This window comes from Schistocerca nitens, chromosome 3 (assembly GCF_023898315.1).
Source record: "Schistocerca nitens isolate TAMUIC-IGC-003100 chromosome 3, iqSchNite1.1, whole genome shotgun sequence".
Lineage (NCBI taxonomy): Eukaryota > Metazoa > Arthropoda > Insecta > Orthoptera > Acrididae > Schistocerca > Schistocerca nitens.
Window position 1 is genome coordinate 937233521 of NC_064616.1, and position 24295 is coordinate 937257815.

The following is a 24295-nucleotide window of genomic DNA, read 5'->3' on the forward strand; positions in this document are numbered from 1 at the left end:
AACAGTTTTTGGAGCCCCAGTTGATATCTGATGGGATTATGGCTACTGTTGTTTTTCAACAGGATGGTGCACCACCTCATTTTGCCCTCGTCGTTCGGGATTATCTGAATCAAGCATTTCCCGGCAGATGGATTTGTCATGCCTCTCCACGGATGTGGGCACCCCGCTCTCCCGACTTGACACCCTTAGACTTTTTGCATGGGGGTTTACCAAGTCTAAGGTATACCAGGTGAAGATCCGCAGCACTGAAAACTTAACACAGCGGGTTCGAGCCCCAGCTGCTGAGATTACACCAGATATGCTTGGGAAGGTTTTTTGGTCTACAGTGGAGCGCTGGGGGGCGTGCCTAGACATGGAATGTGGTCACATGTGAAATGCACTGATATTATGTCCTATTGTAACATAAGTTGCAGTGCCATTACATATTGGTTAGTAAAATTTGTTTAAGTACAAAATTTATAGTGACTTTAGAATCACCCTGTACATTTTACACTTAACTGTAATCATGGATGTAAGGCCACACTAGCATATACATTATCCAGTCACATTATGATCACTGCCTATGTTCGTGAAGTCGGTATGGCTCCACATCTCTGACAGTTCCTTCCATAACCTTGTTAACACACTTCCTGCATGTCCACACTGCAAAAGGTGGTTATTCAGGTTTTTAACAGGTGGTCAGATTAATGTTACTGGATCATGTATGAATGCACTGTAATTTGCTGATTGGTTTCAGGTCTCAAATTTGCACACTAAACAGTGTTTCCATCCTCCACATCTGAGAACTATGTACAAGTTATTTAGTTGACCACATTCATATACGCTGCTTTCACTTGAGTGTGATGCAGCATAACACTAACATTTAAAGGATACTTTACCGTACAGATATATCTTCTTTCAGAAAATTAGCAGTATTGGCTTTTCCTCCTGGTTGATTAATCAACAGTGTCCTTGTATGTAATTCTGTGACATCATTCACACAGTCCAGATCACCGACACCAGGCAAATGTAACTTGAATTCGTCATCCAGAGAGAACAGTACTTTTACCTGCAAGACACTATGAATGGTTATTCTCAGTTCATAGTAAACAGGGTGTATATAAACAATGTTTGCAACATACAGTCATACCTGTTGAACAATTTCATGAAATGAGATGAGTTTTCCAACAGGATTCTCAAGCAACACTGTGCCATACTTTGTCGGTCCATTTGTATTCAGAATCACATTTGTATACCTAGAAATTTAGTGCAATTGTATGAACACTTCTGAGGTTGTAATAGTAAGAACTATATGTAAAAATAAATACAAATAGAACTGAGAATCATGGAGAGTTGATGTGAACACGGAGATGCAGCTTCATATAGACCGGCAAATCTACAAAGAACAGTATTTTCCTTTTAAATTAAATTAGTTTTCTGTAATGTAATGTGAAATGTGCACAGTGTTCCATGGCACAGTGAAACCCTGTAATTGTTTATAGGTAATGGCTTAAAGCAGTACACTACTCCAAATTAGCTACCTTGTTGGTGCAGGTTATTTGATAATACCATTTATGCATAATTGTATTAAGGATTTCCCTTGTCTCTCAGGTGTGCTCAGATGCTCCAATTACTAAAAGTTCTTTAGACCATTACATGCTACTCTCAATTCATTTGTGCCATAAGTAACTCACTCTCACTGTATCATCATTGCATTGAGTGACCAACACACAAATAAACAAGGTTTAACTTAGCTACGAGTTCAGTCTTGTTTATGTATCTGATTCCTACTGAATACCTCAGATGCTACTATATTAAGTTGTTGCTGTATTCCAGCCTGTCCAGCCGGCTGAAGTGGCCGTGCGGTTAAAGGCGCTGCAGTCTGGAACCGCAAGACCGCTACGGTCGCAGGTTCGAATCCTGCCTCGGGCATGGATGTTTGTGATGTCCTTAGGTTGGTTAGGTTTAACTAGTTCTAAGTTCTAGGGGACTAATGACCTCAGCAGTTGAGTCCCATAGTGCTCAGAGCCATTTGAACCATTTGAACCAGCCTGTCCTTTCCATCATACTACAGTTTTCTCTTCTCGTTGAAAGTATTCCAACTGCCTGGGATAATATTTACCACTCCATTCCTTAACTTCACAAATAAACAGTTTACAGATTTGTGTGTATTATAGTAATCTCTGGGCACAACTTACAAAATTACTTATAATGCACATATTGGTCTCAAAGTATTTGTTGGGGGAAGGAGGCGAGAGGTGGTGGTGGTTAGAAAGGTGTTTTAGGGAATTAGAGAAAAAATAAGATTGGTGGTGGTTGGGTTGTGTTGTTTTGGGGAAGGAGACCAGACAGCGAGGTCATCGGTCTCATCGGATTAGGGAAGGACGGGGAAGGAAGTCGGCCGTGCCCTTTGAAAGGAACCATCCCGGCATTTGCCTGGAGCGATTTAGGGAAATCACGGAAAACCTAGATCAGGATGGCCGGACGCGGGATTGAACCATCGTCCTCCCGAATGCGAGTCCAGTGTTTAACCACTGCGCCACCTTGGTGGTGGTGGAATGATATAGGAGGAAAACTATGTCTTCTGGTGTGAACATAGGAATACACAATGAGGTTCTAACTTCGCAGTTCGGATGCATCAACCAATGCTGCACTTTTTCACCAAAGAGAGACAGTAACTTTCAAGGTAGGCACACACTATTTCACAGTTTCATTACATCTATACTGTGAAGGAACAGTCTCAGTAATCCAATGAAGGTATCCCCTATCCCCTAAACTCATCAGATTCTAAATCCTACTGAGCACTTCGACTGTGTGGAACAGCACATGCTACAAAACAGTTCCTCTTCAGTTTCAGCTGGGGTTTCATATACCAACACCGTGTAAACCTATAGAAGTGAAATCTAATGGCAGCACTGGCCATGCGACAGGGCTTCCCCTTTGATCCAAGGATGAGGGTACCTGCTACTTGGCGCTCACAAACATTCATATTGAAGTGACATGATGTGTCATTGTGTTGAAATCACATCCTCTCACATATAACAAGAGACACATCCTCCAACAACTGTGGAGCACATTTAGAGTAAACAGCAGGTAACATGCAACATTCAAACAGGGTTAGCTGACCCTGTGCTATTCCAGCATAGCACCACTTCAAATATTCACCTAAGCCCTTTCGTTCCCAATCTCAAAATAGTTTTGCAATCTATGCAGCTGTTCACATGGATTAATGATAAGGATTCACACATTATGGGAAAGTCCTTCATGGAATGTAAATAATTTAAGGAGTGGAGGAAATAATCCAGTGAACAATAGTGTTGCCGAGCACTGACAGGCACATAGCTGGCTTTCAGATGAGTACTTCTCAGAAGCAAGTGATCTCCTCCCTCCCTTTACACATACCAGTGTGATATCCTAGAATCCACATTCCTATCCCATGGACCTGCTGGCTCTCCCACCTAGGCACCAGTTACACTTCCACAACCTCTCTCCACCTCCCTGTCTCCTTTCTCTCTCACCTACTCCACTCAAGTTAGCCCCTCAACTCAGTCTAGCAGGCGTCCCAGCAAGATCCATTTCCAGTTGCGAAACTATTTTAGCCACACACTGTGATGTATGTGTAACACATATTGCAGCAGAACAATGTCTGCAGAAACCCTGGAACATGTATTCTCTTCTGACAAAGTGCCAGTCTTGTTTTGCAATGGACTTAGCATTTTACATGTGTAACTTAATTTCTGAAGTCCTTACGTATTTCCCAATTGTAAGGAGTGGGGCCCACCTGTTACAGGATCAAAGTTATTGTAATTAAGTCTACTGCAAGAGTTCTGTAAGCCCCCAATCAAGAGAGTACTCTGTGCTACATTACACAAAGAAATATCATTGGCAAACTGCCTTAGACTGTGGTTTCACATTCTGTATCCAAACAAACTTGCAACCAGTAAAAGTGCTTTGTGACAAATTTTTACTATGTCAGAATGGATTAAATACTCTACAGAGACCATAAATTTTGAAGCCACTGTAAACACTCCTGTGATGTTTACAATCTAAAACCTCAGAAATCTGCATTTACTTCTTAACAGAAAGACTGGACAAACCTGATGGTGGAATTTTAGGTCTTGGACAGACAACCCTTCAGAAGATACAAGTGGTTTTGTTCGTTGTTACAAGCATCTCTTTTTCTGTTCACCATTATATTTTTCACTTTCAAAAGTGTTGTTCCAAAAGTTTGGTAGCTACTGACTTGTGCCATTGGGCAGCAATGGTAAATTACAACTACATGGAAGTACTCAAAGCAACACCATTTTGAAGAAATCTCTTGAATACTTAATGGGAAGTTTTTGCAAGAAACAGAAGACTCTAGGGCGTTCACAATGTGAAGCATAATCAGATATCCCACCCCCAATGAACCATGGACCTTGCCGTTGGTGGGGAGGCTTGCGTGCCTCAGTGATACAGATAGCCGTACCGTAGGTGCAACCACAATGGAGGGGTAGCTGTTGAGAGGCCAGACAAACGTATGGTTCCTGAAGAGGGGAAGCAGCCTTTTCAGTAGTTGCAGGGGCAAGTCTGGATCCAGAATGAGATTTTCACTCTGCAGCGGAGTGTGCGCTGATATGAAACTTCCTGGCGGATTAAAACTGTGTGCCCGACCGAGACTCGAACTCAGGAACTTTGCCTTTCGCGGGCAAGTGCTCTACCATCTGAGCTACCAAAGCACGACTCACGCCCGGTACTCACAGGTTTACTTCTGCCAGTATCTCGTCTCCTACCTTCCAAACTTTACAGAAGCTCTACTGCGAACCTTGCAGAACTAGCACTCCTGAAAGAAAGGACAGTAGAGCTTCTGTAAAGTTTGGAAGGTAGGAGACGAGATACTGGCAGAAGTAAAGCTGTGAGTACCAGGCGTGAGTAGTGCTTCGGTAGCTCAGATGGTAGAGCACTTGCCCGCGAAAGGCAAAGGTCCCGAGTTCGAGTCTCAGTAGGGCACACAGTTTTAATTCGGCAGGAAGTTTCATAACAGTCTGGATGATTGACTGATCAGGCCTTGTAACACTAACCAAAATGGCCTAGCAAGTGCTGGTGCTGCGAACGCCTGAAAGCAAGGGGAAACTACAGCCATCATTTTTCCCAAGGGCATGCAGCTTTACTGTATGGTTAAATGATTATGGCATCCTCTTGGGTAAAATATTCCAGAGGTAAAATAGTCCCCCATTTGGATCTTCATGCGGGGACTACTCAAGAGGATGTCGTTAGGAATTTGGTAGTAGGGAAAGGGAGAGAAGGAAACCTAGTAGGTGAATATGGATTGGGGGTAAGAAATGAAAGAGGAAGCCGCTTGGTAGAATTTTGCACAGAGCACAACTTAATCATAGCTAACACTTGGTTCAAGAATCATAAAAGAAGGTTGTATACATGGAAGAAGCCTGGAGATACCGACAAGTTTCAGACAGATTATATAATGGTAAGACAGAGATTTAGGAACCAGGTTTTAAATTGTAAGACATTTCCAGGGACAGATGTGGACTGACCACAATCTGTTGGTTATGAACTGTAGATTAAAACTGAAGAAATTGCAAAAAGGCAGGAATTTAAGGAGATAGGACCTGGATAAACTGGCTAAACCAGAGGTTGTACAGAGTTTCAGGGCAAGCATAAGGGAACAATTGACAGGAATGGGGGAAAGAAATACAGTAGAAGAAGAATGGGTAGCTTTGAGGGATGAAGTAGTGAAGGCAGCAGAGGTTCAAGTAGGTAAAAAGACGAGAGCTAGTAGAAATCCTTGGGTAACAGAAGAAATATTGAATTTAATTGATGAAAGGAGAAAATATAAAAATGCAGTAAGTGATGCAGGCAAAAAGGCATGTACGGAAGTGAAACATGGACGATAAATAGTTTGGACAAGAAGAGAATAAAAGCTTTCGAAATGTGGTGCTACAGAAGAATGCTGAAGATTAGATGGGTAGATCAAATAACTAATGAGGAGGTACTGAATAGGATTGGGGAGAAGAGAAGTTTGTGGCACAACTTGACTAGAAGAAGGGATCGGTTGGTAGGACATGTTCCGAGGCATCAAGGGATAACCAATTTAGTATTGGAGGGCAGCGTGGAGGGTAAAAATCGTAGAGGGAGGCCAAGAGATGAATACACTAAGCAGATTCAGAAGGATGTAGGTTGCAGTAGGTACTGGGAGATGAAGACGCTTGCACAGGATACAGTAGCACGGAAAGCTGCATCAAACCAGTCTCAGGACTGAAGACCACAACAACAACAACAACAACAACAAAAATCAGATATAATCAGCTTAAATGTTACAGAAGCAAATTTACCTGCAGAAGGGTTCCTCATTCCTCTGAACATCAGGTTTAGGCCTTCTGTTGCATGATACCAAAGCTACTTGCAGTTCGGCATCTTTCACCTAGAATAAGATGAAACTTCATTAACCATGAATTCAAAATTGTGGAAAATTATACTAATGAAAAACCACCAAGATCTTTCTAAATGAATTGCAGCAGTTTAGATAAATAAAACTGCTGTGAACCTTGAGGTAGAGGCTACTGATTTGTGAGAAATATCAACTTTAATCTAGGGTTCAGACCAACTGTCATTAATAGACACACCCACACTGAGGATAAAGTGGAAGTTATCAGCCTGGCACAGAGAAGGTGCTGATATCAATTAATTTTTTTGGTTTTTGTTATACTGGTACATGTAACAAAACAAAAGATAATTATAGTGTTGTTTACGTAACTTATTAAAATTGTTGTGTACTTTGTTAAAATTAATAAATTTTAATACCCAGTTGCCCCAAAATTCTCTCTCTCTCTCTCTCTCTCTCTCTCTCTCTCTCTCTCTCTCTCTATGTATCTTTGGCAGTTTATACAGCTGGTGAATGTTTATAAGGAGTTCATTTCTTCATTTACAACAATTAAAAATTGGTGGCAAAGGACATCACGAGAGTGCACAATATAGCTCGGGATTGGCAACAATGTATAAAAATAGGTGGTGACATAGGCACAATAATGGGTATTGTACATTTTTTATGGAGGACCAGCTATTTGAAAGCTTTTATCAATGACATGCCACATTTGTTAAATGAAAACTAAACACAAATGTGGGACTTATCTGTTAGAATGTCTGAATCATTTTAAAAAGAAACCAAGTGATTCTGTGTGTTGACCTGTTACAGTGGACGAGACATGGGCTGCCCACATCCTGTCAGAAGTGAAACATGAACTGAAGCAAATTTTTTATCGATTTTCTTACACAGGGTAAAACAATAATTGGTGAACAGTATACAAAAGTCTTTTGGGTCACCAGGATAGGAAATAATTGCATGATAAGAGGTGTGGATTCCGAAAGAAACAAACTTATTGGTTATAAAGATCACCCATTTGCCAACACAGGTGTTTTAGTGGAAGAAAAACAGGGATTTGAAGTAGAAATTGTTGGAAGATCAAATGTGTCTACCAGATTCAGTACACAGACATTTGCATATTCCCACACCTGAAAGAAAAAGAAAGAAAATGTGTCTGGAAAATGTTTTGGGAGTCCAATTGGAAGGCAATAACAGCTGTCAATGAGTATTTTGCAGACTTTCCATCATAATAAACGGTTGAAATCTACTCTCTAAAATATTTTGGACAAAGTAGACATACTCAAAAGGGTACTACACTGAAGCGCTCTGCTGCCAGGGTAAGAATTTTTAAATTATCCCACTTCTTTTCGCAAATGAAGAGATGAACATGTTAAGAACATTACGATTTAGTAAACTGTCAGAATTATCGACGACAGTTTGGGAGAGCACCACCAGTAAAAACAATCATAAGGAAGTAGTTCAAAACCTCCAAAGAGACAGGCAATATTGAAGACATTTTTCATAGTGCCTACCCATTTATCAAAAATGTGTTGAAAGAGTACAAGCTGCATTTCAACACAAACTCCAGAAGTCAATTTCTTGTGTCTAACACAAAATGTAGGGAGCAAGGTAATCTAGAGTCCAAATAAGTGGGGTGTGTTGAATGACACTTCCTGGAAAGTGGATGGGTTGTGATTGTACAATTATACGGCCCCCACTCTCTCCAGTGCCATGCCATTAGACAACTTTTGTAGAATTATGTCAAGGATTGCGTGTACACAATGCCAGGCAATGACTCGGCTACCCTTCATGATGAATTGACAAAACAATCAAAACTGTGTGTGTGACCTGAGGCGGATGCTGCCATGCTGACCCATATATGGGCAGAACTCTAATACAGCCGTGACGTTCTATGAGTGACTAGTGGGGTACACAATGAAATTCTAGCATAATAGAAAGAAAAAAAGAAAAAGAAAAACTTTGATAGCTGCCAAAAATTTTACAACAAATGACACTGCTCTATCTCTACTAGTTTCCAAGTTATGATTTTCTGAAATGATAAAATGCTTGTGTTGCCACCAAAACAGACGATTTTAAAATGAAGACAGAATTTAGTAATTCAATCTTCTGAATTTATTTAAAAATAATAAAAAACTCAATTTTCTTCTTTTTTTGCCACATGGATCTAAAAATGACAGATATAGGAATGACTGAGTGCAAAATTAAGAACAACTGAAGATGGCCAACAGCAAGAAGGCTGCCTGACCTTATAGAGTACTTCAAAAATTGCTCTGAGCACTATGGGACTTAACATCTATGGTCATCAGTCCCCTAGAACTTAGAACTACTTAAACCTAACTAACCTAAGGACAGCACACAACACCCAGTCATATAGAGTACTGTTAAGATTCTATATCAAATATGTAGATGATGTAGTTTCTCTTCTAGTAACAGTCTAGATATTTTTCCATTCTATACAGAAAGTCAGATGATGGATGTGTAGAACTACAGATTTACCTCACTGTAGAATTATGAAAATGGAAATGAGCGTTTGGCGTCATTGGCCGGGAGGCCCCTTGCAGGGCAGGTCCAGCCGCTGTAGTGGAGGTATTATTACATTCAACGTCACATTGGGCAACCTGCGCGCCAAATGTGGATGAAATGATGATGAAGACAACACAACACCCAGTCCCTGAGTGGAGAAAATTCCCCGACCCAGCTGGGAATCGAACCCAGGCCCATAGGACGGCAATCCGTCACGCTGACCATTCAGCTATCGGGGCAGACACTGTAGAATTATGAAACATTTTATGCTTGCATTTGATGACATTTTTGGCAACTGAACAACTCTATACACATTTTGCACGCATCAATTACATGACACTCAGCTTCCTCTTTTCATTTACAATGTGAAGAGAGCTGTAGATTGTGGAGCCCTAACTGTGACTATGTTCTTGACTTCCAGTTAGCTTTCAATACAGTTCTGCAATAGGATGGAAGACTTCTCAGCCATTATTAATGGGGAGACGATGACAGAAGCAAAAACCGCTTCTGATGTACGTCTAAGAAGTGCGATTGGACACTCACTCTTTACATTATATGACTGTGATGACTAGTACTAAGTATCTACAGCTGGATTACTAGTAAATTACATAAACAAACCTTTCTCATGAATCAGCCAACCTATTAGTGAAAATTGCATCAAAATTCCTACCATAGTTCCTGTGATTATCCTTCACATACAGACTGAAAAATGCTGTGGGGAACTGTAATTTATAATATGTACACATGTACCCGATCTGGTACACTGCATCTTAGCTTGCTGAGCCTGTTCACAAACAATATAGCTGTCTATCAGGTGGTCATGTAGTAAGAAAACATTTTATGAACTTTACGAGAATATGAAAATGATCAGCACCTGGTGCAAAGACTGGCGGCTGACCAATGACATGAACAAACACTGGAATGTGTGTTTTAACCACTTAATCAATAGTCAGTCATTAGAATCAAGTCATAACCATCAACTACCTAGGAATATCAATCCATACTGATTTAGTGAGGAACAACATGGACTTGGATGAGCATAAAGCAGATGATAGATTGAGAATTAGCAGAAGAATCTTATGGAAATGTAATACACTCATTCACAAAACCCTCATTCGATCAACTCTTTAGCATCTTTTGTCTGTCTGGCACCTATACCAAATCATGTTAATGAAAGAGAAATAGATAAGCTGGGTGCCTCATCACAAATGGGTAAGTGCACCAAATGCTCAACAAACTGCATTGCCGAGAGTCCTAGCCTCACAATTCGAGGTGCTCAAGATCCAATACAAGTCAAGAAACACATTACTTTGCTAAACCTGTAAGATCATAACATTATTTTATGGTTTGTATAGCCCATCCCAATGGTACTGAATGGCTATTACTGACTGTCGCAGATATTTGGGCTTAATACAGTATTGCAGCTGAAACAGGTTGTGTTAAAATCAGTTAACATTTCTACAACCTCTATTCTTAAACCAAGTGTGAACTGTTCACCAAAGTCCATTTTGCTTTGCTGTCATCAACTTTTCATTAATCTACACCAAAGTTCAACTCAAATAACTCTCCTTCCATCCACAGCTCGTTATTTTAATCACAATGGAAGAATATACAGGCCTCAAGAACACTTTTTACTGAACAATAATCTACAGAGCCATCAGACAGAGGGAGATGCTACAGTCATTAAGACTGGTACCATATTCGGAACTATGCTGTCTTATTCACTTTCTTTTTGACAGCTTACAGTGAATGAAAATTCATCCAAAGTCAGTAAAAGATTATAATAAGTCTGTTCCTTCATTTTCAATGGTTAAATGATTGCCAGCTGAATTCAAATGTGGCAGTATTACTCTTGAAGAAGCTCCATATGACATCGGTCTCAAAACAAACTACAGATGAAATCATCATCAATTGTGCAGTATGCCACTAGATAATCGACAATTGAAGGCGTACGAAATAGCTGATGCCAAATATGTATCAGAAGAATATGGTAGGAAACTTATGTAAGAATGTAAATATTTTAGGAGTAAAAGAGACTATTCATCAAAAAGCTGAACTGCCACATTGTTGACAGTTGAATGCAACCGCCCCCCCCCCCCCCCCCCCCGCCACCAACACACACACCTTTTCATGTGTATCTGTCGATGACCCCGACACTTCTGCTTTTCAGTGAGTGGTCTCCTTTACTCTTAAAGTATTTACAGAAGAAAATATGGTTTATTTTACACAAAGACTCCACACAGAGAATTTTTTATATATATAAATGAATCTTTTAGCAACGTATGGACTAGATACAGAAATGGATTTACCTTCCCCAGGGTAAAACATAAAATAATGAATGGTGTATATTACATACCTGGATGAAAAACACGTCATGAGAACAGCGATTGCATCATCACAGGACAAGGCACTTGGGTGCTTTGGCAATTACAAACTGAATAATTTAAAGTACGTACTGCTGAACATCCAGCCTTTCCACTAGACTGAGCACCCTCTGACATAACAATTCCCACACGTAAAGAAATTTTTTGCTGTAAAACGTCTTGATAAGGAAAGAATGAGGATTACAGGTTAGCATCTTGTCAACAAGGGCATTAGAGACGAACCATCCCACTCTTTACCTTCAGTGACATAGGATAACTGCTTTGGCTTACCACTGCATGACACCACTTGGTGCTCCAATGAGGAGGTTATAGCAACTGTATATGAGTATTTTGCAAACCTTCTAGAATTTCACTTCCACTTTACTTATTGGAAATATATTGTACAGAGAGCACTGTAATAAAAGGGCACTACATAAAAAAACAAGCACTTCTTTGCATGAAAAACACAGTCTTTCAAAACCAGGTTGAGAAAATTCAGCTTGCCATTGTGTGTGTTTTTTCCTAAGCTGCAAATCATTGTCTTTCCAAATCTTTTTCTTTCTCATAAGTTTCACAAGTATATATTTAACTTCAAAAGATGAAGACTAAAAATTATTTTAAACATTATCTTGTTGGAATCATATAGCTTTCATCTTACTGTAAGACAACTCTACTTCTCACAAGCAGTTGTGAACATTAATATTTGATTTCTATGCATTACTCCAATTAAAATTCACATTTACTTACCTGGAAAGTTTGTTCCTTTATAATATCAGCATCAGCTGGAATATGGTTACGGTGCCTGAATGGCATTTTAAGAGTGCCATATATATATTCACTGTAGTGCTCAGCAACACTACTGAGTTCACTTTTAGGAGGCTTTACATCATAATAAATAACAATTTCATCCATTGGCAACAGCCCCGCAGTCTTACGCACTTTTTGAACTCTATTTACTATTTCACGAGCCAGTCCCTCTTCTTGGAGATCCTTTCCTGCCTCCATATCCAACAGGACTATAATCTGAAAATATTATCATCATCAGCAATAATTCATTCAGTTAAACTTAACAAAATGTAAAATTTGAAACACTTAATTAATCTATAATTACTAACTTATTTTATAATACAAATCTGAACTGGGAAGAAGAATGAAGGAAAATAGGGAAACGAAGAAAGATTATGTATAATGTCCCACTGATGATGAGGTCATTTGAGATGGAGCAAATGCTTGAATTAGAGAAGGGTGGGAAAGTGCTTTCAAAGGGACCACCTACAAGTACAGTGGGCTGAAGTGGAAGCCTAGAAAAATGAACGGTAGCATATTGTAATCAGGTTCACAACTATCAGTCCAAGCTCCTCAACAATCAGGAAGCTGACAAAAAAGAAAAGGACTGCTCACGCAGCAATGGAACACATATTTATACTAACTGGATGCCACAGCAAGTAAACAACAATCTGCGATAATGGAACAAGGCTCCTCCTATTTGCAGCATCCTGAAACATGACAGAGTGTTCCTCACTATTCCCACACAAATATTTTCACAAAGGGCAATGAAAGTCACCAAATGGGGACATGTGTAACCAACTGGATTGTATGTTGATCGATGCAAGACGAAAGTCACACCTACAATTAAAAAGATATCACAGTCTTTAAAAGTCTGAAAAGTGCAACAACAGCAAGCATTATTGTGAAATGATAAAGAAAGCAGTGGAGATGTCAGGAAATGAAACACTTGGAACTGACATGATATTGAGCATGAGACAATGAAAAAGAAAAGTGATGAAGCACATACAGGAACACTACAATGATGGAAGTTTATAAAGAAAAAAAAATGGAGGACTGAGAAAGAGGATCCCTTAATGAAAAACAAGAAATGGATGAAAGGAAAATTTATAGGATGCTAAATGCTGTCCAGAAACCCTTCAGTGAAAAAACCAGCTAGTTAAAGCAGTAATTTACAAAGAATTCCACTAACAGCTGGTAAACATGATGTTTGTTGAAACAACCGGTTTCACAGCCTAGAGCCGCATCATCAGGTGCAACCTACACGACAATGAGCAATGTACACTGTCACCACTTTGTGGATATTAAAATTAATAAAGGAATGTATAAAATATACTCACAACATTAAAAGGTCATTAGGTGTACCCATCGCTCCTAGTCAAAATTTACTTTTCAGTGAATATTGTCCATACTAAGGTGAATGAAAGGTAATGAAGATGTGCTCCATTCATTTTGGACAAATTGCTGATAAGTGAAACTTGCAGTCACAGAGGCACGTTTTAAAATTTGCCTGCATCTAAAAAAAAAAAGAAATACTGAGAGGATGCTAAAATATTTTTTTAAAAGGGCCAGACAGGCAATAAAAAACTGTCACTGCTAACATAATTAGTTGCAGTACTGTGTAAATTACTGTGCGGAATGTATCAGGTGGCACTATATGACTTCACGCTGTCCAGACCGATAGTTTCCATTTCGACAGCTATCTAGCCTCTTTTAGTCATTTGTGAGGGCCACTTTTACTCTGTTCAAGTCTGGGTTGCCCTGCCATCACACCAGTAAGACAGTGCCATATGATACACTGCACACAGTAATTCGTATAGTGCCATAGCTAACTATGTTAGCAATGATAATTTTTTTATTACCAATCCAGCTCTTTTAAAAAATATTTTTAGCATCCTCCCACTATGAAATATTTTTCTTTTTTGATGCAGCAAATTTTAAACCATGGTTGTGCAATTGCAAGTCCCACCTATCAGCATTGACCTAAATGAAGGGAACACATCTTTGTTGCCTTTTGTTTGCCATAGTATTGACAATAATCAATGAATAGTACATTTTGACTAGGAGTGATGGGTAAGCCTTTGACCTTTTAACATTGTGAGTATATTTTAGATATTCCTTTATTAATTTTGAAATCCACAATAGAGTGATACTGCACATTGCTCTTTACCATGTAGGTTGCACCTGATGATGTGGCTAAAGGCTGTAAAACCAGCTGTATTTAAATAAACAACAATTTTACCAGTTCTAGAGAACAGAGGCGGAACAGAGAAGAGAGGAAGGCGGGCTGCGAGAGGAAGGCGGGCTGCGAGAGGAAGGCGGGCTGCGAGAGGAAGGCGGGCTGCGAGAGGAAGGCGGGCTGCGAGAGGAAGGCGGGCTGCGAGAGGAAGGCGGGCTGCGAGAGGAAGGCGGGCTGCGAGAGGAAGGCGGGCTGCGAGAGGAAGGCGGGCTGCGAGAGGAAGGCGGGCTGCGAGAGGAAGGCGGGCTGCGAGAGGAAGGCGGGCTGCGAGAGGAAGGCGGGCTGCGAGAGGAAGGCGGGCTGCGAGAGGAAGGCGGGCTGCGAGAGGAAGGCGGGCTGCGAGAGGAAGGCGGGCTGCGAGAGGAAGGCGGGCTGCGAGAGGAAGGCGGGCTGCGAGAGGAAGGCGGGCTGCGAGAGGAAGGCGGGCTGCGAGAGGAAGGCGGGCTGCGAGAGGAAGGCGGGCTGCGAGAGGAAGGCGGGCTGCGAGAGGAAGGCGGGCTGCGAGAGGAAGGCGGGCTGCGAGAGGAAGGCGGGCTGCGAGAGGAAGGCGGGCTGCGAGAGGAAGGCGGGCTGCGAGAGGAAGGCGGGCTGCGAGAGGAAGGCGGGCTGCGAGAGGAAGGCGGGCTGCGAGAGGAAGGCGGGCTGCGAGAGGAAGGCGGGCTGCGAGAGGAAGGCGGGCTGCGAGAGGAAGGCGGGCTGCGAGAGGAAGGCGGGCTGCGAGAGGAAGGCGGGCTGCGAGAGGAAGGCGGGCTGCGAGAGGAAGGCGGGCTGCGAGAGGAAGGCGGGCTGCGAGAGGAAGGCGGGCTGCGAGAGGAAGGCGGGCTGCGAGAGGAAGGCGGGCTGCGAGAGGAAGGCGGGCTGCGAGAGGAAGGCGGGCTGCGAGAGGAAGGCGGGCTGCGAGAGGAAGGCGGGCTGCGAGAGGAAGGCGGGCTGCGAGAGGAAGGCGGGCTGCGAGAGGAAGGCGGGCTGCGAGAGGAAGGCGGGCTGCGAGAGGAAGGCGGGCTGCGAGAGGAAGGCGGGCTGCGAGAGGAAGGCGGGCTGCGAGAGGAAGGCGGGCTGCGAGAGGAAGGCGGGCTGCGAGAGGAAGGCGGGCTGCGAGAGGAAGGCGGGCTGCGAGAGGAAGGCGGGCTGCGAGAGGAAGGCGGGCTGCGAGAGGAAGGCGGGCTGCGAGAGGAAGGCGGGCTGCGAGAGGAAGGCGGGCTGCGAGAGGAAGGCGGGCTGCGAGAGGAAGGCGGGCTGCGAGAGAGAAAAGGAGCAGGTTTCTAATGCATTTTTAATTTTAGTATAGACATAATTGACAAGAACCACAAGAAAATTTTTCTGATTAAAAGAAAATTTTTTACAAAGTCAGTGTCGTGCATTTTTAAAGACTCTATCAGAACATAAAATGAGGCTGCACTACAATTTATTCTATAATACAGAGTATGATTTAATATGACAGCTTTCATTACAAGAGAATTGTGGAACATCAAAAATTGAGAAGTTCAGTTGTAGCTAACAATAAAATTGCTAAATTAATTAAAGTAAGTGTGGAGGCAAAGTTTTAAAATCTACATGACAATGACCATTCAAACAAGACTACACTCATTCAAATGATGCTAGGACTGGAAGCAAATTGAAGAAAGCCTCTGACATCTGTTATGTATGGTCCTTAACTCAGGCATGAGATTCCAGACAGCAACGTTAACAGTATTTATATACAGAGGATATTTAACACTCATCAAGTGTATGAAGTGTAAGAATGTGACCAATGTCATATAGAGATAATTCAGTGCACTGTGTAGTGGGTGGCACCTGCCACAGACAAACAATGTGAACTATAGCTAACTGCAACTAACAAGCACTATAACATTGACTGTCATTAATGTATTTACTGGTGCTGATACGAGGACTAATAAGCTGCCTGCATTAACAGTGGTCAGAAATAGTGTACACTGAAAGATTGTGATTCATTTACTGGAACATTCATAATCACAACTGGGAAAAAAAAACCTTGGCAGAACTGGGAAAATGCCTTACTCACATTGTCTTGGCTGTCTCCTTCAAATTTTCCTTTTCCAGTCTTTGTTCTCACTACATCAAAGTGGTGTTTTATAACAATATCAGACGATTCCAGTCTGTGACCGAAAAGAGTGACATGGCCATTTTCAATGAACTTTTGAATGTTATCTTCTGAGAAGTCCTGTAACAAAAAGACACAGTGTTGGTAAAACAAGTTAACTGTTACATACTACAATCTTTTTTTACATACTTGTGTTTTTGGTACCCATAACAAATAATTTCTCTTACATTAATGACTGACACTAATTTACATGCTGCAAATACATTTCTCCATAAATTCCAGCACCATAACTTCCTTCTAATCTTCAATTATTAGAGAAATATAAAATATGGTCATATCACAAAACATCGCTACTGTCTCATATCCTAGAATATATTTCCCGGCTACTACATTCATGTCGATGTACTTCAAGACGTGGGACACGGTATCAGTGTTGCCAAAGAGAATTTGAAACTACGATTATCGACACATTCCTTGTATATAATTAACAGAAGCCCACAAAAAGCAAGGGAAAAATGTGACAGACGAATATGGTCAGAAGTGTAGCACTTAACAAAACCGTAAAATTGAAACACAGTTAAATCAAAGTCCTCCTCTACCATTTTCACTCACAATTACATGCATTCAAACTGTAAAATCTATTTCAAATATTTATTAATGTTCATATTATTTTAAGACCTTCTTAAAACTCACATACAATAACAACAAGGACACTAAAATAGAACAACTCAGAATTTTACTACAGTCTGGTCCATTACGAAAGACTGCATATTTCACAGAATATTAAATGTCATAACTACATTAATTTCATTGTCTTCTGAATTAGGGACCAGATGTGCAAGTTAGCTAGCCTCTGACTTTTGTCTGAAGATAAAATATAATCATCTAAAATATGGTACTCTGTAATCTAGGCAACAAAAGCAACACCCATACGAAATTTCTCTTGCCGGAGCAACAAACCAGGCATCCTCCACCTGAATGATGATGATGACATTGTCTTCATTCTGAAGATTGGTTTGATGCAGCTCTCCATGCCAGTCTATACTCTGAAAGCCCCTTCATCTCTGCAGAACTACTGCATGATATACCCACTTGAACCTGTTTATTGTACACAAATCTTGGTCTCCCTCTGCAACACTTGTTTACCCCCCCCCCTCTCTCTCTCTCTCCCCCTCTCTCTCCCTCCCTCCCCCCCCCACCCGTCTTCCGCCATTACCACACCCATGATTCCTTGATGCCTGAAGGTGTGTCCTATCAACTGGTCACTTATTTTAGCTAATTGGTTGGTTGGTTTGTGGGGGTTAAGGGGACCAGACTGCGACAGTCATCGGTCCCTTTTTCCAAAAAACTAAAATCACCCACAGATAATAAAAAACGAACAACAGAAAAGATGGCAGACAACACAGGACAAGAGAGACTCAGACAGAGATCAGACAAAACTAATTAAAATCACGTAGAGTGTGATGGTGGTTGACCGACCATAGAGAGAGAGAGAGAGAGAGAGAGAGAGAGAGAGAGAGAGAGAGAAAGGAAAGGCCAACCACCGAAACATATTAAAAACTCAGTCTAAAACCGTAGGCCAAAGGCCAGAATCAACACAAAAGAACATAACAAACAGATTAAATGATAAAAACCCCCAGCCCGAATAAAACGCAAAACTAAGCCTGCCATAGCAGTGTCATCAGTTAAAAGGGCAGGGAACGTATCAGGCAGCGCTAACGTCTGCCTGAGCACTGCTAAAAGGTGACACTCCAACAAAATGTGGACCGCAGACAAAACGGAGCCGCAGCGACATAGAGGGGGGTCCTCACGGCGCAATAAGTGGTTGTGCGTCAGCCAAGTATGCCCAATGTGCAGTCGGCAGAGGGCAACAGACTCCTTGCGAGGGACCCGCACGGATGACCGCCACACAGTTGTAGTCTCCTCGATAGGACGGAGCTTGTTTGGCACGGGCAGGTTCCGCCATTCAGTGTCCCATAAATCGAAAATTTTGCGGCGTAAGATTGCCCGCAAATCAGTCGCCGGGAGGCCAATCTCCAGAGATGGTTTATTGGTGGCCTCTTTCGCCAGGCGGTCAACATTTTCATTGCCAGGTATCCCAACATGGCCAGGGGGCCACATAAAGACCACAGATCGGCCGCAACGGGCAAGAGTATGCAGGGACTCCTGGAAAGCCATCACCAGACGAGAGCGAGGGAAGCACTGGTTGATAGCTCGTTAACTGCTCAGGGAGTCGCTACATATAACGAAGGACTCACCTGAGCAGGAGCGGATATACTCCAGGGCACGAAAGATGGCGACCAGCTCAGCAGTGAAAACACTGCAGCCAGCCGGCAATGAACATAGTTCGGAATGGTCCCCTAGAGTTAAAGCATAACCAACACGACCAGAAACCATCGAACCATCAGTGTAAACAACGCCAGAGCCCTGATACATGGCGAGGATGGAATAAAAGCGGCGGCGGAAGGCCTCCGGAGTGACTAAGTCCTTCGGGCCCTGTGCCAAGTCGAGCCGAAGGCAAGGGCTGGGCACACACAACAGGGGTGTACCCAGAGGGGCCCAGAAAGGAGGTGGAAGAGGGAAAACCCGAAGCCAGGAGAGAAGCTCTCGGACGCGGACCGCAATCGTACAACCCGACCGGGGCCGACGTTCTGGGAGATGGACGACTGACTGCGGGAACAGCAGACGATAATTTGGATGCCCGGGGAAGCTACAAACATGGGAAGCATAAGCGGCCAGTAAATGTTGGCGCCTTAACCGCAGTGGAGGGACACCTGCCTCCACAAGTATGCTGTCCACAGGACTGGTCCAGAAGGTTCCAGTGGCAAGTCGTATGCCGCTGTGTAGGATTGGGTCCAGCACCCGCAATGCAGATGGGGATGCTGAGCCATAAGCCAGGCTCCCATAATCCAGACGAGACTGGATTAACGCCTGGTAGAGCCGTAAGAGGGTAGATTGGTCGGCGCCCCACCTGGTGTGGCTCAAGCATCGCAGAGCATTTAGATGCTGCCAACACATCCGTTTAAGCTGCCGAATATGAGGCAGCGAAGTCAACCGGGCATCAAAAACAACACCCAAAAACCTATGTGACTCCACCACAGCAAGAAGTTCGCCATCAAGCTAAAGCCGCGGCTCCGGATGAACAGTGCGTCGCTGGCAGAAATGAATAACGCAGGTCTTGGCTGCCGAAAACTGAAAGCCATGCGCTACAGCCCAAGACTGCGCCTTGCGGATAGCGCCCTGCAGCTGACGTTCAGCAGCTACAATGCCATTAGAGCTATAGTAAAGGCAGAAGTTGTCAGCATACAAGGACGCTGAGACAGACGTTCCCACTGCCGCAGTGAGCCTGTTAATTGCTATTAAAAACAGGCAGACACTTAAAACAGATCCCTGTGGCACCCCGTTCTCCTGAACTCTGGTGGAACTATGAGAGGCCGCGACTTGCATGCGGAAGGTACGATGCGCCAGAAAATTGCATATGAAAATCGGCAGTGGACCCCGAAAACCCCAATCATGAAGTGTAGAGAGGATGTGATGGCGCCATGTAGTATCGTACGCCTTCCGCATGTCGAAAAAGACAGCGACCAGGTGCCGACGGCGGGCAAAGGCCGTACGGATGGCTGACTCCAGGCTCACCAGACTGTCTGCGGCAGAGCAGCCTTTACGGAACCCACCCTGAGACGGAGCCAGAAGGCCCCGTGAATCGAGTACCCAACTCAATCGCCGGCTCACCATCCGTTCGAGCAACTTGCAAAGAACGTTGGTCAGGCTAATGGGGCAGTACCTGTCCACCTCCAAAGGGTTCTTGCCAGGTTTCAAAACGGGGATAACAATGCTTTCCCGCCATTGTGATGGAAACTCACCCTTGACCCAGAGAGAGGAGCCGTCGCTGGCAGTCCAATGAAAGGTGTTTCAGCATCTGACAGTGAATGCGATCTGGCCCAGGAGCGGTATCAGGGCAAGCGGCTAGAGCACTGTGATATTCCCACTCACTGAATGGAACATTGTAGGATTCAGGATGGTGGGTGTGAAATGAAAGGCTCTGACGTTCCATTGGCTCTTTAATGGAGCGGAAGGCCAGTGGGTAATTGGCAGAAGCGGAACTCAGAGCAAAATGCTCTGCCAAGCGGTTGGCAATTATGTCGGAGTCAGTACAAACTGCTCCATTCAGTGAGAGCGCAGGGACGCTGACAGGGGTCCAATTGCCATAGAGGCGTCGAATCTTGGCCCAGACCTGCGATGGAGTGACATGGAGGCCAATGGTGGACACATACCGCTCCCAGCACTCCTGTTTGCGTTGGCGGATAAGGCGGCGGGCTCGCGCACGCAGCCATTTGAAGGCGATGAGGTGTTTTATGGAAGGATGTCGCTTGTGACGCTGGAGCACCCGCCAGCGATCTTTAATCGCTTCAGCGATCTCAGGCGACCACCAAGGCACAGTCCTCCGCCGAGAGGACCCAGAAGAACGGGGAATGGCAGATTCTGCGGCAGTAACGATGCCGGTGGTGACCGAGTCAACCACCGCATCAATGCCGTCATTAGAGAGAGGCTCAATAGTGGCAGTGGAGAAGAACAAGTCCCATTCAGCCTTATTCATAGCCCATCTGCAAGGGCGCCCAGAAGACTGACGCTGTGGCAGTGACAGAAAGATCGGAAAGTGGTCACTACCACACAGGTCGTCATGCACTCTCCATTGGACAGACAGTAAGAGGCTAGGGCTGCAGATCGAAAGGTCGATGGCGGAGTACGTGCCATGCGCCACACTGAAGTGTGTGAAGGCACCATCATTTAAAATCAAAAGATCGAGCTGTGCCAATAAATGCTCAATGGTGGCACCTCGACCTGTCGCCACTGACCCACCCCACAGAGGGTTATGGGCGTTGAAGTCGCCCAGTAACAAGAAAGGTGGCGGCAATTGGGCTATCAGTGCAGCCAGGACATGCTGCGCGACATCACCATCTGGTGGAAGATAAAGGCTGCAGACGGTAACAGCCTGTGGCGTCCACACCCGAACAGCGACAGCCTCTAAAGGTGTTTGTAGAGGGACAGACTCGCTGTGAAGAGAGTGAAGGACATAGATGCAGACGCCACCAGACACCCTTTCATAAGCTGCTCGGTTCTTATAACAACCCCGATAGCCACGGAGGGCGGGGGTTCGCATTGCGGGAAACCAAGTTTCCTGAAGAGTAATGCAGAAGAAAGGGTGAAGGCTGATAAGTTATCGGAGCTCAGCTAGATGGTGCAATAAACCGCGGCAGTTCCACTGGAGGACGATATTGTCCATGGCTGAGAAAGGCATGAAGGGACTGGGAAGGCAGATCACGCCGCTGGGTCACCTGCTGCCTCCAATTGAGCATCTGTGCTAATGCTATCCATGGTGTCTGAGGGACCGACGAGATCGAGGTCCTCAGCGGACGCCAGAATCTCCACCTCTTCCTCAGACACAGAACTTGTAGGAAGCAGTGGGACGGGTGCCACCGCAATGTCGTTATTCTTGGGGACTTTCTTCTTTTTCTGCTTCTCTCGCTGTGCCTTCGGTGGTTCAGGTTTGGAGGGCTTCACTGGGTTAGTCTCAGGGACGGACGAGGACCATGAGGCCCTACGACCAGGTACTGGTGGTTGATTCAGCCACTTGCGGGTGTCCACTTTTTCGCTGGTCGGAACTTGCGAAGGGAGGTCTCCAAGGGACCCCTTCCTTGCAAGAGTAGCCAAAGAAGTCTTACTCTTCTCTGGCTGGGAAGGGGGAACTGATGTCCCCAATGGTTGGGGGGAGGGGGGGGGAGGGGGGGGGAGGAGGGGGGGGTGTTGCTCCTGAAGTAGATGGAGCAGGAGCAACAGGGAGTGAAGTGCCCCCCACAACCAAGGGGGCTGGTGGATTCTGACCGATCTTAGAGCCAACCATACGTGACGATGGGAGAACCGTTGTTGGAGCAGCGGCGTAGGTTGACGTCATTGCCACAGGATGGAGCCTCTCATATTTCTGTTTAGCCTCGGTGTAGGTCAAACGATCCAGGGTCTTATATTCCATTATCTTTCGTTCTTTCTGGAATATCCTACAGTCCGGCGAGCAGGGGGAATGGTATTCTCCACAGTTAACACAGATGGGAGGCGGGGCGCATTGAGTAATGGGATGCGAAGGACGTCCACAATCCCGACACGTGACACTGGAAGTACATTGGGATAACATATGCCCAAACTTCCAGCATTTAAAACACCGCATTGGAGGAGGGATATATGGCTTCACATCACAGCGGTAAACCATCACCTTGACCTTTTCAGGTAAAACATCACCTTTGAAGGCCAAGATAAAGGCACCGGTGGCTACCTGATTATCCCTTGGACCCCGATGGATGCACCGGACGAAGTGAACACCTCGTCGTTCTAGACTGGCACATAGTTCATCGTCGGACTGCAGAAGAAGATCCCTATGGAATATAATACCCTGGATCATGTTTGAACTCTTATGGGGAGCGATGGTGATGGAAACATCCCCCAACTTGTCACAAGTGAGCAACCTCTGTGACTGGGCAGAGGATGCTGTTTTGATGAGAACTGACCCAGAGCGTATTTTGGACAAGCCCTCCATCTCCCCGAACTTGTCCTCTAAATGCTCCACAAAAAACTGGGGCTTGGTCGACATAAACGATTCCCCATCAACTCGCGTACACACGAGGTACCGAGGTGAATAATCGCCACTGCCTTCTTTAGCCATATGTTCCTCCCATGTAGCGCTACATTTGGAAAGCTTATCTCTCTTCTTGTCCGTACTGTTTATTGTCTCTGTTTTCCTCCCATACAAGGCTACACCTCAGACAAATACTTTAATAAGATTTCGTAATTTAATTCTTAAATTCCTTGCATGTTTCTTTACTTAACTGTAATCTTAGGTGTTTTTGTAATTAAGAAGTGTAATCTCATGTTTTAGTAACTGTAAAGTGTATATTTGTGATGCCTATAGAACGGTTATTTCTTTTGAATGGTCAGTAACACAGCACAGTAAGGCATCAGCCTCCATTGGTGACATCAGGATAGCAAGTTACACAGTCAGCTTCATGTGTGTTTTTATACTTAATTCTTAAGTTAGTAGAGCTTGGACAGGTATAATGGTGCAGGTGCAGGAGGAGCTGGCTGCAGTTCATGAACAGCTGAAGATGCTTTTGGCGACCGTCAGTCACCTTCAGGCTGTTGCCTCGGGGTATAGCAGTGGCGGAGAATCTATCGTGTGTCACTCATTTTGCCCACAGGCTTGGCTGCAGAGGTAATCTGCAGTGTACTTGATGGGGTGGGTCTGCCCTCACCACAGGTGGTAATACATTTTTGGTGCTCGAGGCGGAGAGTCAATGCAGAAGTTGCCCATCTGGCCTCACTTATTGACCCTGTGCTGGTCCTTCAGCAGGGTCTGAGCAGGCAAACACAGGAGGGGGATGGGCGATTTGTTACTTATTGGGAACTCCACTGTTAGGCGCGTTACGGAGACACTTAGGGAAATAGCATCCAGGACCACAAAGAAATATAATGTGTACTTGGTATGTCTGCTGAGGAGGGGGATGGGAGGCCTCATCCAAGATGTGGAGGAAGCCCTGCCTGAGGCTATCCAGCATGCAGGCTGCAGTCATCTGCAAGTTGTGGCTCATGTCAACACTTATGATGTCTGTTGCTTGGGCTCTGAGGCCATCCTCAATTTTCATGGGTGGCTGGTGGAAGTGTTAAAGACTGCTGGCTTCGTGCACCGTGTACAAGCACAGCTCACAATTTGCAACACAGTTTCCAGAATTGATCATGGTCTTTTGGGTTGGAGCCGAGTGGAGAGTTCAACCAAATGCTTTGGCAATTCTGTAATTGTATTGGCTGCAGATTTCTGAACCTGCATTATGGGGTGGAGAATTGTAGGACTCCCCTTTATGAGTCATGGATGCACTACACAAGGAAAGAAGCTACTTGGGTATAAACACTAGACTGTAGTT

General features: G+C 44.2%; 1 protein-coding gene across 2 annotated transcripts in view; it reads right to left on the reverse strand.

Annotated features, from left to right (window-relative positions):
- LOC126249019 (isoleucine--tRNA ligase, cytoplasmic) overlaps positions 1 to 24295 on the reverse strand; it is a 181021-nt gene that overhangs the window by 13401 nt on the left and 143325 nt on the right. For both annotated transcript variants that reach the window (XM_049950620.1, XM_049950619.1), the window contains 5 exons: positions 16293 to 16451; positions 11992 to 12267; positions 6309 to 6397; positions 1130 to 1235; positions 879 to 1048 (listed from right to left, as the gene is read on the reverse strand). In XM_049950620.1, coding sequence (XP_049806577.1) covers positions 879 to 1048; positions 1130 to 1235; positions 6309 to 6397; positions 11992 to 12267; positions 16293 to 16451 — 800 coding nt within the window. The remainder of the gene's footprint in view (positions 1 to 878; positions 1049 to 1129; positions 1236 to 6308; positions 6398 to 11991; positions 12268 to 16292; positions 16452 to 24295) is intronic.